A 16912-nucleotide genomic window follows, 5' to 3' on the forward strand; every position below is an offset into this window, starting at 1 on the left:
GCAATCAACACACACAATAGACATAATAACACTTGTATCGAATAACCAATGACGATGTGGTATGCAGACCACCACTTAGTTATTAATACTAAAACATAATGGCTTGATTTAACTTCCTACATTTCCTTTTCTTTTTTTTTTTCGTTTTTGTCTTTTTTGCTTTCGTTTTCTGCATCGCAAAGTATTATGGTGAACATTTCAGTGAATTTGGAGTCCTGCCACATAATCTTCAACGTAACTAAAGTTGAGGATTCGAACCCAGGGAGGCCTCCAAGTGACTACTTATCGTGCCTTTTTTTTTTTCCCCTTTTTGGCTTAAGTACAAGTTGTTCCTCTGTAATTATAATTTAGTAGCAAATTATCTGTGTAATCATGAAACATACACAATACCCCTGATGATTAAAGGTCAAATCTATGGGGCAAATAAAGACAATCCCTTATTGTATTTCATTATATATATTTTTTAATTTTCTCTTTCTTCTTTTCTTCCTTTTCTTTATTACGTTTAGATTTCTTTTTCTTCTTCCTCTACTCCTATTACTGCATATAAACTTTAACAATATTGTGCTAAAGAATTTTCTTTTATGGTTAAATACATATACTAAAAGTATTTAATCATTATATAGGAAATTAAAAAGCATTAGTTTTTAGCTAAATGTCATGATGCATTAGTTTTTAATGAGTAATATATAGAATTATAAAACATAATTTTGCAAAATATCTACATTTTAATTTTTGCAATAGTTTATGACGATATAATATTTTACATAATGAAAATACATATTTAAGCCTTAAAAGAAACTGCCAATAAGGGGTAATAGCAATTTCATTTAAGGCTTAAGTAAGTATTTTTGTTATGTCAAATATTTAAGTATCATAAGTTATTTTAAATTATAAAGTATATATTTTGTAAAAATCTGTTGTGTAATTTCTATATTTTAAAAGATAATGCATCATGATATTTAGCTAACAATTAATACATACTAAGAAATTGTTAATACAAATGTGAAATACTTAAGTTTCTTTTATAAAAATATATGCTTTTTAATTTCTTTTTTGTCATGTTTTTTAATTTCTTATAATAATGATTATGATTAAATTCTTTTAGTTAAAAACTAACAATTTGTATTGAACTATAATAGAAAATTTTTTAGCACATTATTATAAAAATTTGTATGTCATAATACGAATAGAGGGGGAGGAAAAAGAAGTCTAAATATGATAAAGAAAAGGAGGAAAAAAATAAAATGAAAAAAATTCCGTAAAGAACTTTTCGCTTAAAATTTAAGTAATAATATAACATTGGAAAAAAGTGGCCAAATGAGAAAAGTGATAATGGAAAACGAGAGAGAGTAATAAATTTGGCAGTTGATCTTATTTTCTGCAAACCTGCTTCTAGATATGTTTGTTTATAACTATTTATTAGCAAATACAATGTTAAATATTTTCAAAATTTGATCAGTTGCAAGACGGGAGCCCGTCTTAGGACCACTATAAGACTTATCATTGTCTAGTTCTTGCAATGTTCAGAAATTGTTCAAATCTGCTTGGCACCTTTACATGTTTTTGACAGTTAATTGCCATCTAAATGGTGTTTAAAAGTTCAAAAACTGTCTGAATACTTGGATTGATGTTGAGGAACATTCTGACCAAATGAGACGCAATCCGAATGAGACGCGTCCAACCATTTGGATACCGGCTTAATGGTAATAAAAGTAATTTAGAGCATTTTTCTGCATGGTTTTTCTGATCATTCACCTAAAGAACTTAATTTTGATGCATTAAAATGACAATTACTTGACGAGGTGTGCTTCTCTTCTCGAGATACTGCAGGTTAAATTATTAAATGAGTTTTGACAAATGTATGTTAATGCTTTCTAGCTTCATGTACCTTTTTCCTAGTGTACTTTATGGATTTAATTACTTGGCCATTAATTAAAAACTTTCTCCAATCTGGAAGGCAATTTAAAAAAAATATATGAACATGATTTTTTTAGAAAAAAAAAATTCTAAAGAAGCAACCTATAGTATTTACATCTCAGGTATGTATTTTTATTGGTGACACTTTTTGTCTTTTAAAATTCTAAAGGGAAGACAACAGACAACATTTAAAAATACACCATTCAGCAATTTATAGGTTTCAAACAGGTATGAGGCATCATTTCTGCCGTTATATAGTCTAAATAACATAACCCTTTAGATTATTCAGACAAACATCTTATTAAAACAGCAGCAAAAGTACTGTTGGCTTGTCCTGCTACAAGACCAGCCAGCAATTTGTTTACATGACCAGATTTTTATCTATTACAACCTCAAGTTTTTAACTTCGTATAAGATAGCTGTAAAATGAATCAACCCTCAACACAATACCATCAATTAGGTTGCAGTTTATTGGAACAGTTACAATTCACTCAGCCCTCAACAACAGTGAAAATGCATTATTCAGAGGCAGTATTCATGTGGCCTCCCACGTTGACAGAGGTGGAGTATCAGAGGTTTTCCAACTGTCGAAGCCAGGGGGAAGTCTATCACCCTTTATTCCAGCTGAAGCAATGGATTCCAGTTCAGCCATATCTTCCGCAGACAGTTTTACAGACAAAGCTCCTATATTCTGATTGAGGTTTTCAATCTTGGTGGTGCCAGGAATGGGGCAAACATCGTTTCCCTGATGATGCACCCAGGCCAATGCTAGCTGTGATGGGGTACAACCCTTCTTTGAAGCGATGACATTGACACGCTCGTACAGGTTCTTGTTATGCTCCATATTCTCTGTTCGAAACCTTGGCAAATTCTGCATATATATCGTGTAAATTTCTGTCATGAGCAACTCTAGTGCCAGATTGAGAAGGAATCCCCACAAATACAAATAATGAATGCAGATAACCTTGAGATGATCCATAACCTAATTAACAAAAATTAATTCTTGAAGGTAGCGATGATTCTAACGAGTAGCTGGGACAACAATGTGAGTTTAATTGCCACATTAGACTAAATCATAAGATTTGAATGTAGGGATTTTAGCTCATAATCTGTAATGACTAACTTAGTGTTTGGAACTAATAAACTTGGTACTCTTTATGGTCATGGACAAACCTTTCGGATGTCACCTTCAGATAAATTCTCAACCACCTTCGAACCTGATGTGAAGAATCCTCGTCCAAGTGGACTGTATGCCACAATCCCTATGCCAAGTTCTCTAAAAAACCCGAAGATGAAGTTACAAATGCATATTACTGCATACTGTATAGTGAAGTGAACCAGAAATATGTAAACTACCTGCAAGTAGGGATAATCTCTTCCTCCGCATCTCTGGTCCACAATGACCACTCCAACTGTACAGCCGTTATTGGATGAACAGCATGTGCTCTTCTGATTGTTGAAGCTGAGGCCTCAGATAGACCTATATACTTGATTTTACCCTCTTCAACCAGTTTTTTAAGTTCTCCTATCTAGAAAAAAAAACAATTTGAAGAAGCAAATACTGTCACAACTTTTAGCGGATAAAGAACAACTAGTTGATGCCATAATAAATGTCTTTGTATTGATTTAAGCCACTTATAACATGTGTTCCACAGAACTAGAATGATCGCACTAGTTATTTGACAGTAGTCCCATCTGTAGCGAGTTTAAGATAGTTGCTCTGTGTAATGTATTTGTAATTAAAACGAAACCACAGTTCACAAGTTTGCAAGACTGTCTTAGAGGATGCTATTGGAATCAGAATGGAGATTTAAAAGCTATAAGCTTCAATTCTTGGTAAATGGACAAATGTTAGGGATCTCAAAATCTGAGTTCAAAATTCAATTAGGATTGCCAGGTAATCGGTGTCTTCTGGCATGCTGTAGCAATGCAGAGCATATTAGAACAAGCACTTTGTCGTACTTCAATTGGCTTCTCTTTATATTACCAAAGCATATTCCTAGAGAAAAAGTAGAGTGATTTTTGTAGAGCAATTCAATAAGTAGATATTTGCATTTTAATCTATTGCCATGCATCGTTATGAAACAACGTGCTATCAAATTTTTACCATATCTAGTGCAACACATCCAAAGATGTCAAAAACTTGCCTAATTCCACAACTTTGTCCTACTTAACTTCATTCATAACATTGATGAATTAGTAACACTTCATCAAGCATAAAAGAAAGATAAAAACACAGAAGGACAGTAGAGCGAACCGTGATTTCGACAGGCAGACTTGTATCGATGCGATGCTGATAGTAGAGATCAATGCAGTCAACACCAAGTCGTTTCAAGCTAGCCTCACAAGCAGCCCTTACATAGGCTGGATCACCACGAATCTCCCGCTTTCCATCCTCAATTTTCACCCCAAATTTTGTTGCTAGCTCCACTTTCTCTCGTATCCCTCCCTTCAAAGCCTATGCTCACTCTTTCACAGCATTAATCATCCAAAAGTGTAGAACTTTGACTATGCTTTTTACGAGAAACAAACTTAAACCACAATGGCTAAATTTTCCTATTCTTTGTGAGACGTTGTAGAAGTTGCAAAACGTTAAATATATGTTGTAGTCATATTTCCAATGATTAAGGTACATAATGTAATCAAAACTATATATCCTCTGAAACTCACGAAAATTGGAAGTTTCTTTTATTTGCGTTTCCTTGCACAATAATCATACCTATTTATAATAATCTCTCATAGACCTAAGGAATCTGACCTTTTCCACTCTTTGCATTTTTGAGCTAGATGGTAATTGGCAATTACATCCAGAAATTCCTCTCTCGAATTCAACACAGGATATATACCATGTAGGCGTATTCTTGTCTTTCTACAAACTCTAAAAGTCAAGTGGTGCCGTGCCATTAACAAACATAGAATGCCAATAAAAAGTCAAGGAAAGTTTTAGACATTGCTTAGGGGTGTGAGTGATTTTGGTGTTCATACAGCATTTTTTTTTTATTAATAAATAAAAGTTTTATAATTTATGTAATTTAAATTATGTTTGAAAAAAAAATTTGAGAAGTGAGTCAAACAGTTGAATCGAATCATTGATTTAATCGATTTTTAACAATTTTAACTAACTTTTTATCACAGCAATTTTATACTATTAATTAATTCAAAATGAAGATGGATTCATGATTGGATCGACTAGTTCGATCCAAATCCAACAACACTGGATAGAGGTGGAGATGATGAAGGAATGTGGCAGGGGCCCATCAAAATTTGATGATTTATTCATATTTGACTTGGAGTAGGGTATTATTGGTATTTTGACAAAAATAGCTGTGGACGTAAAATTTGACCTGTGAATTTATCACTTGCCTTTATATCATTCACTTCTTATCAAATCAGTGCTATAATTTAAGAAGTTTGTGATAACAATAAAATTAAATTTTTCATTAACTACTTAAAACTTTATTTTTTTTAATTAAAAGCTCATATCTGTAATAAAATATTACTCATTAAAAATTTAAAAAAAAGTTTAAAATTTTTAATTGTCCAAGCCCGTTTTAAGCCCAAAATGTAATGTATCAAAGGATTAAGCTTAAACCAAGATATTTTAAATCTAAACAGATTAAACTCAGACTCAAGCATGATTTTTTTTTTAAGTGAAAGAATTTTCTAACTACAACTCCTTTCAGTCACCGCTAAATCCAAGACCCAAACATGATTAATATAATTGATCTTGGACTAAGCAAAACCCGATCCTAAAGGCCCGATTGACGGAGAATCATGATCATTGTACAAGTTGAAAACCGTACTCAAGATGATAAATAGTAGTAGTACCTTGCCCAGAAGTAATTCATTAGTATGGGGTCCATAGACATCGGAGGTGTCAAGATGAGTGATACCTCTGCTAGCAGCATAGTGGATAAGATTGATCATGTCGGGCTCGGGCTTGGGTGGCCCATAGAAGGCTGACATGCCCATGCACCCGAGCCCTTGCGCTGAAACTTCGAAACCTTGTGAGCCCAGCTTGATTCTTGGCACTCTCACTTCTTCTACTGCTGACGATGCCATTTTTTGATTTTGCAGACAAAAACCAGACACGAGCAAAACCAGTGGAGGAGCAGAGACGTAATACTATTGGAGTCAACTCACCTAGCAATTTAGACTCTATAGACTCTTATTTATTGACCGTTTGGTGACGAGGCGGTACTAGTATATTTTACCTTACTTCTTTTGCTATTCTGGGTTTGAACTTTGAACATGCCTCTGTAATTATAGATTTTATAGTTTATTTATAGAAATTTTTACAAATTGTCTGTCAACACGACCATCACATGAGTAACAGTATTTGAACACATAATTCATTTTTTATCAATTGAATTAACTTCTGTTGACATATTTTATCCTACTTCATGTCATGTGTCACCACTTTGTAGGAGGTTCCAACCTTCGCATTCAATTGTGAAGGTTGAATATTCTTCATTTTTGATAGCCAGTTAGCCAAGGAAAACCACCGGTACTCTTAAAAAAAAAAAAAGAAAAACTGCGGGGTGGAAGTGGTATTGCAGTCGCTGGACCCAAAGAACAGTGTCCAAAAACAATGTGGTCACAATTGAAACCTTGAATAAAAACTTTAGATCACAATTAAAATCTGGAACAGTCCCCAAATAAATTAATCACCCAACTACGGATGCTGTTGAGTCGAGCCGAGCTCAAACTCGAAGGTTATGGGAACTACTTGAGTTCGAACAATTCCCTAATTTCAAACTTGAACTCGGCTTGATGTAGTTGAAAAAAAACTCGAGCTCAACCTCAAAGTACTCGACTTAAGCTCGAAAAATGAGCTCGAAAACCTTCGTTAAATTAGATCTTTTCCTTCTTAATGTTTTCAAATTAAGTTCTCTAAAAAACAAGAAATAAGAATTATGATTTATGAAATCCTAGCTTCGCCCACACAAATAAATAAAGGTGGTAGAATGGTTCATTATAAATTTCATAAGTTGCTTACCTATATTAGTAATTTCATATATATTATATATAACTTTTTTATTTTTTTAATGAGATACTAGATAGAGTTTGCCAAACTTTCGAGTATCTCATAACTAGGATTGAGGTCGACTCGTCACTTCTATCGAGCAGCTCGAACTCATTCAAGGCTCCACTCCTATCTAACACCCACTCTGCCTTGGCACACCCAATAACCCATTTAAATCAATTTGGAAGACACACAAAACAAAGCCTAATAATAGCAACTAGAAGTTGCAAAATCCAATATCCGATTTTCTCCACAAGATTTAGCATCAGATCTTGTAGAAATTACACAAAAAATGATGTAATTAACGAATACTCGAGCACGTTATTTGTGCAGATAAGGTAGTGCGTTTGCCCGCTTACAGGTGGCTAATTACTCAGAATATGGATGAAAAAAAGAAAAGTTGGACATCTATCGGTCTGACAAGGGGTAACTGTAAAACTATGTTAGCCCAGCAGCCAAAAAGCCCAAAATTTTTTTTAAAACTCTGACACTACTGCCGGGCTAACAAAAAAAAATTTGTTTTTTATAAGTCTGCTGGCTGCCTGGCTGACAGTAGACTTCTGCAAAAAGCTAGCTGCCGCGCTCAGTCCAATTAAAAAAAAAAATTCCAAACGTTGAAATTTGGCAGTGCGATGTGCGGATATTGACAGCCCATTCCGATTCTTTTTTTTTTTTTTTGGAAATTTTTGGAAATTTTAATCACAAATTTGTGGCTTTAATCACTAATGCCCCCTCCCAAATCAGGACACATAAAATTAGTAATGGGCTCCTGACAAAAGCTAACTATTAACACCTGTTTCAATTCACGCCTTCTCTAATAAGGCGCCAAGTGTAGACTGCGTCTTTAAGCTTCCTCCATTCTCCAAGATTAGGATCGATTCACATCTACCAATTGGTGGGGTCATTTACCATTGAACAAATGCTCGAGTTTTGAGTAGCTTTACCTGAATGGGGCACGGAAACCGCTTGATGAATTGTCTGTGAGGGATCAGGTTGTAAACTGGAGCCATACGACTTTAAAAAATTTGAACATGCCACAGAGCTTGGTAAAGTGGACTGGTTCCCAAAAAATACAGATGAAGGTGGATTCGGCGTCTTGTTGAAGTTGTACAAGGAGTGTGCTAGGGGTTACATGCGTTGACTGAGGATGTACATTGTAGGATATGTAGAGGCATCAAAGTCCATGAACATTGTGCATGCAGTGCTTTTCGTTTAAAAGTGGTGTAGGGTAACGTTTTTGTGGGGAAAATGATTAAGTGAACATGAATAAACATAGGGTCTTGCTAATAAGATGTCGTTTCCTCTTAATGGAAAATCTCATTGGTTTGAAGCTAAATTTGGGGTGAGACATCAATCAGGGAACCTGAGAAAAGAACCTCTGATTTCTGCTTGATTGAGCTTAGATAAAGGGGTGCTTGAATTTGTTGCTTATGTGCGGATATTGACAGCCCACTCCGATTCTTTTTTTTTCAATATTTGGAATTTTTTTTTTAAATTGGACTGGCAGTTTTTTGCAGAAGTCTGCCAGCTGCCGGGTTGCCCGGCAGAGTTTTAAAAAACAATTTTGGGCTTATTGGCGGCCAGGCTGACAGTTTGCAGTTACCGCTGCCAGATCGATAGATATCCGACTTTTCTTTCTCTCATCCATACAGCCCAGTGCAAAATATATCTTGGCAAAGTAATTTTCAGTTCAAAAAAAATTATAGAAAAAATTTCACCAGAGAGATAGAGGCTCTTAAATGGCAAAAACCAGGCAAAGAAAGTGGGTTGCAGTGGCTGCAATTCCTGCACAGTAGTCTCAAAATCATAAAACGATCAACTCACTTTCCCCAAAAAAAAAAATTAAATAAAAGGATCAACTTATAGAGTAATTTGGCAGAAATCAAGCACAAGGAAGTACCAAAAGAAAACTATTTTGCTAGTTCACAAAAAAAAAGGAGAAAACAAAGAAGTAAAAAATTGTCCCAGTAAATCTGATTCCTCAAGCACGCAAATAAAAGCGTCAAACATAACCTAAGTCAATTAGTGCTTTACAAAATAAGAAAAAGCAGGAAAACAGAGAGCTCACTGGACCAAAGGCAATAGGAAGAACCAAATGACCAGAAGGTTCAGAAACTTTAGGTTTCTCTCTTATATAAGGAAATTTTGATTCAACAAGGTTAATGTTTGCACTTTTGATAGATAATATCTTCAAATATTTGACAACTGCATAAAAATATTATTTTATTATTTATAATCTAAAAATTAATTTAGCAGTTGAAGAATTTTCAATTACTAAAAGCGATGTAAATAGCAATATCTACATATTTCAATCTCATAAAATCAAAATCTAAGCATTTTTCAAGGTGGAATATGCATTCATATTTATTTCATACTGATATTCAGCTTTTGATTATGTGTAAGTGGTAAAAAAAGGTTTTAAAAAAAAAGCAAGAAAAGGGAATTTGTAGATAAAACTTACATAAAGATTGGGGAGTGAATTTTTTTCTTTAGAAAAGAAATTGTTATAAAAAGTTTTGATTTAATATTTAAAAGCTAAGGTTACCTATGTCTAACAAATACTATGGATTTAGTATGAAAAAGTGTGGAGATAAAACGGCAAAGAAAAGTTTTACAACGTAGGATTGAAACTAAATACTAGCTTATCCCACTTATTAAAGTTTAAAACACCTAATCAACATACTAAACATTTTTTGTTATACTCGAAACATTTTTAGTTATTAAAGCACTTTATCAAAGGAAAAAATTTTCCCCAAAATGCTAAATATATTCCGCAATAAAGATAGCATGCAATTGTTGTAGGCAATAGTTGAAAAAATTGACACATATTAATGGATGTAACAATCTTAAAGACAAAACCAAAATAATGAATATGCCAACTTTCACAACAAAACTCAAATATAAATTTCAATATTATTTACTTTTTAATAATTCTACATTTATAAAAATATGTAAGTGTAAGAAAATGCTAAAATGGCTGGACTCATTGTCCTTTTTTGACCACGAGCCAGGGCTTCCTCATTGAAAATTTGGAGCCCAAGACACAATTGAGCCCTTATGTTGTGTTATGGCCCAAAACCGTCTCACTTGCATTCACCCTTGAAGCCTTTCCATGCCAACTGCCTCAAGCCTCTCATTCCCAGGTCCAAACTTTGGTGCAATAGACTCTTCAACACGACTCGATGCTACAAAGAATGTTGCCAATTTAACGGAAAAAAAAAAGATTAACAGAGCAACAATGATTATGCGACTAAACTATATACAGATAACACAAGTCTATCCAATTTTATCAGTCCATAAAATCACTAAAATAAAAAAAAGGAGAGCAAAAGAAGCAAATTACCCAAGTATATTAACGAAGATGGAGAGGAGGGATGAAGGTGGAGGGGCACAAGGAGAGGGGATGGGAGCGGGGTTAGCAAACACCAACCGTTTGTAGTTGCGAAGGTAACTGAAGACCAAGACTTCAAGGAGGGTATTGGGTAAAGAATGGGGAGAAGGGGAAAGAGAAATAGGCGGGGGAGGTTGGACTGAGTGTTAAGGTTGAAGAAATTATAAATGAGAGATCCTGAGTTTAAAACCTTTAATTTATAAAAAAATTAAAAAAATAAGCCGAAAATTTGATAATTTGGTCGTGAAGGTAAAGGAAAGAGGGACATAAGGGTGATGATTTTCATTTTCTTTTGTAGAAAATATATAGGGATGACAATTAGGTCGAGTCATGGGTTGGCTGGTCAAGTTGAGACTCAAGTATCCTAAATCGCAAGTCAACTCGAACGTGACCCGAAAAATTAAATGGGTCAACTCCCTTGATCCGCATATAGTTTGTTAATTTTACAGGTTACTCGAACTCGACTTGAATTACTTGCATGCTTAAATTTTTGTGGCTTCTCACGTAGTAGCATGGCGGGCATTTGTATGATGGAGTTTCCATAAAAATATACAAATTGTAACCCGAATCCTAGATTTTGTATATATTGCTTGTAGTAACTTTTTGGTTTTCCTTTTTTGTAAAAAAAAAAAAAAAGAACAAAAATAAAATTGCGACACTTTCACAAATAAAATAAAATTTTTTGTTTTCACTTAATGTTCTTGATTACATTCTCATAATACTAATTGATAGCCTTGGTTAGTTTTCTTTTTTTTTTTTACTTTATGCCCCCAATTTATTTATTAATTATAAATTTACACATTAAATGGATCAAATGAGTCAACATATAGTTGACCTGATTTGGACCTATTTGCTTGGCAAGTTACTCGGCTCTAACTTGATTTTAACTCAAACATGAAGAATAAATTTACACCTGCTAAATTCATACTAGGTTCAAATTGTATTTTCATGTCGTATCTAGAATTACTATTGTTTGGATTGTAAGTTATTTGGAATATTTTTACTGTAGCACTTTTTGTGACGTGATGTATGTGAGATAAAAAGGTAATTAGGAAGATAAAAAGGTGTATTGGAAATTGTAATGATGATGTAAGCAAATAAAATTGGCGAAATAATGCTCAATCCAAACAAAATTGTACGGAACCACGAAAGGATCCAAATTCCAATGGCCCTAAACTCAACCTCTGCCAAGACAGGAAGCCTTAGAAAAACAAGTTACTTATATCACACTTGGAGAGATATATATATATATATATATATACACACACACACACACATATATACATATAGGCGAATTTCTCAGAATATTGCTAAAATAAAAAATTGTCATAAAATCGATGCAGTTTGGGAGGGGTTGCTGATTTAGGGGTCGCCGCATTTCCGATACGAGGCTTCCAATAAAAATACTTTTAATTTTCATTTTATTTTGATTGCTTTAGTTTTTTTTTTTTTTTGCATAAGCTTTGCCGCTCATTCATTCATTTTGCCTAAATATATTGGCTGGCTACAGTTTCTTTTTTTTTTTTTCTTTTTTGCAAGTTTTCACCACTCATCAGCATTTACCATAGCCACTTTTATTTTTTTGTTAACGCCGCAAATCAAATTTGCAGCGTTAGTTTTTTTTTTCCAATTGTCGCCAAAATAATATTTTTTAAAGTGAAATTACAATTTTTTTTTAAAAAGTGATTATGCTTTTTTTTTTAAAGTAAAACCACAAATCTCAATTGCAGTGATAGTTTTCCCACCGTCAATCACATAACCAATGGTCGTAGTTCCACAACTTATTAAATTTTTTTTTATTTTTTATAAAAAAGTGACGGCGAGGCCCTAATTTTTTTAAAAAAAATAACGCCGCAATTTGAATTTGCGACATTAGTTATCCACCAGATCTACAAAATCAAAGGTACTAATTTAGTCCAAAAATAATTTCCAGTCAAAGTAGCACTACTCCAATTAGAACGAAATCTACCACACGGAAGGATTTATTGGAAATGTGGCTGTTCAACCACTTCGCGTGATAAGGTCAAGAGGTGCGTTGATGGGTGATATTTAAATTTTTCGGATTTTTCTTATCGAACCTCTCGTTTTATTATCATGTAAGTTCATATGCTAATTATTACATCCTATAAATATTATTCAATTCTGCATTATTTATCATTATTTAAATTAACATTAACATTAAAAGATTTCAAAAATATGACTTAGGCAAATTTTATTAGTATTTTAATAGCATACTTGATTATTTACTAAATTTATAAAATCAAAATAATATCGTATATTAAATTTTTGACAATTATGGTTTATAATAGGATTTTAGTAATACGGTTTAGGGATTTTGATTTTAAAATTAGGGTTAAAGGGTTTATGTTTATATTAAGGGTTATACTGTGACGACTTGGAAATTAGCATTTCATGTTAGGTAAAACATTAAACCCTAAATCATAATTAAAAAAAGGTTACGCTTTATGAAAAAAAGTTTCCTCGCTAGTTAGTTTTATTAAAAAAAAAAAAGAAATGTATCGCCGCTGATGTCATGAGAAAATAGAAAAACCTTCGCCCCTCATGAAATGAGCGGCGAAGCTTTTGCAAAAATGTGAAAAAAAAATAAAACTAAAGTTTTTGAAAAAAAAGAAAAACCTTCGCTGCTCATAAGCTTTTGCAAAAAATGTAAAAAAAAAAATAAAAAAGAAAACTAAAGCAACCCAAAATAAATAAAAATTAAAAACATTTTTACTGGAAGCCTCACGTCTGATTTGCGGCGACTCCTCATTTAGAAACCCCCCTCAAGCAGCACAATTTTGCGACGATTTTTAATTTTGACAATATTGCAAGAAATTCGCCTATGTATATATTGGAATCTATATCTATATAAATTTGAGAAGCCGTTTTTAGCAACAAGCTTCCACACACCTTCCCACTCTCAATTCTATTTTTCTAGCATTTTACATTTAATTTATTTTGTAAAATACATCATGTCCAGGTGTTCATCAAATAAGAATACCACTCCAACTAACACTCCTCCCCTCACCCACCTTCTCACTCCAATTAATACTCCTCCAATTAACAATTCCATTCCAATTAAAACTCCTCCAACCCAATAATAAGAGATAACAACATAATTTCACACAAAACTGCAATTTACCATTTCTTTCAACTTCCTTCTAGAGAGAATGAGGAACAGGTACTGAATTGTAGAGATATGGAGAGGGAATGAGTCAAATGTGAGACTGCAATTTGGGTTTGTGTTCCATTTTTTGGGCTCTGATTTAAATAAATAATTAAGATAACTACCTTACAAAGAAAATAAGGAATAGGGAATGCAATTTGTCTAACCTAGGAAATAGGGCAAAACACATTATACTATAAAAATCTATATCTATAGGTATTGTAGGGAGGGTTTTTTGGATGATTAAATTAGAATGGTTATAACTCCTCATTATTTTTTTTATAGAATTTTAATTTTTTTTAATTGTTATATATTTTTTTCATGTCGTTTGAATTTAAAAGTAAGAAGTGGCTCACTTATATAGGAATTTGATTTGAAATCTATTAATGTGAGGGTAAATAAAAAGGAAAACCACCAACCTTACTAAAAAGTAAAAAAGTAAATAACAATATTTTACTCTTCAACTCAGTAATCCTAAGTAAAAGGGCAAATTATATGGAAAAAAAAAGAAAATAATATTCACTGGTCATAGATTTAAAATATCAATAATAGTACCATTTGTGAATCCTGAATTATGAAATTATTAAATAGAAAACAAAGTACTACTAGCCTAAAAAACAAATTATGAATTTATAGGGTTTGAGAGAATGGTGAAGGGAAAAGAATAGAAAATTGGGTGACAAAAATAGAAAGTTAGAGGTTAGCTATAAACGAGAGAAAGAGAATAGCAAAAAGTTAAAGAGTGGTGAGAAAAGTCGAAAAATAAAGGTAAATTACTACAAGATTGGATGAAGAGAGAGGAGAAGAAAGAATGAGATTGTAGGGATATGACAGGAAAGATGGCACCGTGGTAAAATATTTGAAAGTCATAGAAGGCAGCGGATAGCTAATTAGCATGTAAGAGAAGATAGAAAGGGTGATAGTTTTTAATAATTTTGAAAATTTTGAAACACGTCTTACAAAGATTATTTTAAATATATATTAAAATTTATGAAGAACATTATTCTATAAGCACTCAACAATTTTAGAATTACAAAATGAGAGAAATTTTTTTAAAATTAATGAAACTGAATTAGTTATACCTTATATTTTTAATGTTAAAAATTTTGATATATGGGTATAACATGATATATTGATAAATAAGTTTACAATTGCTCTATCATATAAATGGTAATAAATTAAATTATTTTATTAAAATTCTTATCATATATTAACAAACAATAGGTTAACAAAATTTGGTTTCAACTTATTTAAGATATTAAAATTAAGAAAGTCCACTTTGTACTTATGAAATAATTTTTTTTAAAAATGTTAAGCATACACTTCTTTAATTTTTTTTTTCTTTTTTATATACTTTATCTTATGCTATAATATATAAATATTATTTTAAATTGAAATATAAATCCGTGCATAGCATGGGTCAGAATGCTAGTTTGCTATAATTAGGGAGACTTGCGTCCACTAGATTCGTTAACACGACTTCAGAATACCAACGTGTTGGGGAGAAAAACATGAGAGTATTCACTAAAGAGGATCAATATATAAGATAGAAATTTAGTTGTGACCCAGAATATTAAGCCAGCTAGTAGGTCTCGAATTCTTATCTATATATTTATTTATTTTTTCCTCACTCAAATTGATCAATATGTGACAAAATTCCTACTCATCAATCTAAAAATTTCTCCTTTCATGAGTAGTTCCTCACAATGAATCCAAATTTGTAAATTCTTTTCCACAAACTCACTTTACTATTCAAGACAAGTATATCTTAACACCAAAAGTCACCTTTCTTTATATCTTAACACCAAAGTCACTTTTTTTCACCAGCTAATAAACCCACTTTTCTTAAATATCCTTATTAGACCCTATACCTTTGTCAAGCTTGACTCCTTGGTTTAACACTATTTGGATCCCCTGTTAAGCTCCTGGTACATTAGTCCAATGCTTGCCAAATTTCTTGATACTTTGGTTCACTATTTAGAAGAGAACAATATACTGGTCAAACTTCGAGAAGAAACCATTTGTGAGTGAGTAGCCAATGCTCATAACTAGAAACTCTAATATCACTTACTGGGGAAAAAGACTCAAGAGAGCCAACAAAGAAACCAATTATATAAACCAAGAACCCAATTTTGATCCCAAAATTTAAGGTAGTAGATCCTAGACCCTTACTATATATTAAGTACTCTTCTTCTTTTATCTCTCCTAACGTGGGACATAGTTTATATCATGAACCTAACAATGATACAGCCAATTTCACACAAAAAGTGATTAACACAGCAACACTAAATTATATATTGACAAGACAAGAAAGTGGTTGTATTCCTTGTTATCTTACATTTTCTACACTTCTTATATCTAATAAAACTCATTGATAAAATCTATGCCCCTAGTTTGTCGGGAAAAAAATTTAAGGCTTTATTTGGATTTTCGAGTATTTTAAAAATAGGTTTTTATTTTTGGAGTTTACATTAGCACTCTCCAAAAACCAAAGTTTTCAGAACCGGATCGGACCGGCCGGTTCGACCGGTTGGACTGTGAACCGGACATACCACCGGTCCAGTCCAGTATTAAACCCGAAAGTTGATGAAAACCGCTAGAAACCGGTCGAACCGTATGAACCGCTAAAAATGTCAAGAATGTAGCTGCAGAAGTTCGAACCTCGATCTCCTTGTTCCCATAAGGCACTCTTCACCACTAGACCACAGCTTAATTTGTTGAGAGTTCTACTTAACTTGACTAAAATATAGATTAAAAAAATCAAACCCTAACATTAAAAAAAGAAACAGCCGATGCATTTTTCTTTCAAGTTTCAATCTATCACTTTCTCGGCTTCAGGAGGCCAACGGCTCCAGTTCTTCTCTTGAATTTTTTTTTTCAATTTTTTCTTCTTAACCTTTCAAACCGAAATATCCACAACAAAATTTTCTCAAGCCTTCACCTTTATCACTATCATCTTTTGCAGATTGTAGACAAGTTGGAAATTTCAACTTTCACAAGATATTTGAAACTCAAGAGCTTTTCCTGTTTTCCATCATCTTGGTAAGTTTAATTTTTCCTTTTTCAAGGTTTTTGTTTTCTATATTATTATCTTTAGCCGATTTTTTTTTTGCATTTTCTTCTTTTTTTCCCCAATTTTCATCTGTTTCCTCTAATTTTTGTTTTATTTTTATTTGATTAATTAAGGATGAAATTATGAATCATTAATTAATTTGCAATCGTATTTGGAGAAGCTATTTTTTTGGATGAAGTATCAAATTAAAGAAATTAGACATGGATGAAGTATCAAATTAATAAATTTTGTATCAATGATTGTTCTGTTTTTTCTATGCTATTTATTGTGTTTTTATTGCTTTTTCTATGCTGAAGTAATTAGTCTACCGAATGCTCATTCATCTTGAATTTTATA

The 16912-nt window shown here is 32.5% G+C and overlaps 1 protein-coding gene across 1 annotated transcript; it reads right to left on the minus strand.

Annotated features, from left to right (window-relative positions):
• Nucleotides 1–2228: 2228 nt before the first annotated feature.
• LOC113755803 (probable aldo-keto reductase 2) lies at nt 2229–6031 on the minus strand. The gene is made up of 5 exons (XM_027299705.1): nt 5749–6031; nt 4178–4378; nt 3277–3449; nt 3094–3196; nt 2229–2791 (listed from the first exon to the last, which is right to left on the minus strand). The coding sequence occupies exons 1-5, from the start codon at nt 5980–5982 to the stop codon at nt 2456–2458; spliced, it is 1047 nt and encodes a 348-aa protein (XP_027155506.1). The 5' UTR covers nt 5983–6031; the 3' UTR covers nt 2229–2455.
• Nucleotides 6032–16912: the final 10881 nt, after the last annotated feature.

This window comes from Coffea eugenioides, unplaced genomic scaffold (genome assembly GCF_003713205.1).
Source record: "Coffea eugenioides isolate CCC68of unplaced genomic scaffold, Ceug_1.0 ScVebR1_1760;HRSCAF=2672, whole genome shotgun sequence".
Lineage (NCBI taxonomy): Eukaryota > Viridiplantae > Streptophyta > Magnoliopsida > Gentianales > Rubiaceae > Coffea > Coffea eugenioides.

Excerpts from the sequence above, each read along its gene's own strand:
- LOC113755803 (XM_027299705.1), bottom strand. The coding sequence starts at position 5,982 with ATGGCATCGTCAGCAGTAGAAGAAGTGAGAGTGCCAAGAATCAAGCTG. Across the intron at positions 4,379-5,748 it reads ATGAATTACTTCTGGGCAAG|GCTTTGAAGGGAGGGATACG; the intron begins GTACTACTACTA and ends GAGTGAGCATAG. Across the intron at positions 3,450-4,177 it reads GTCTGCCTGTCGAAATCACG|ATAGGAGAACTTAAAAAACT; the intron begins GTTCGCTCTACT and ends TTTTTTTTCTAG.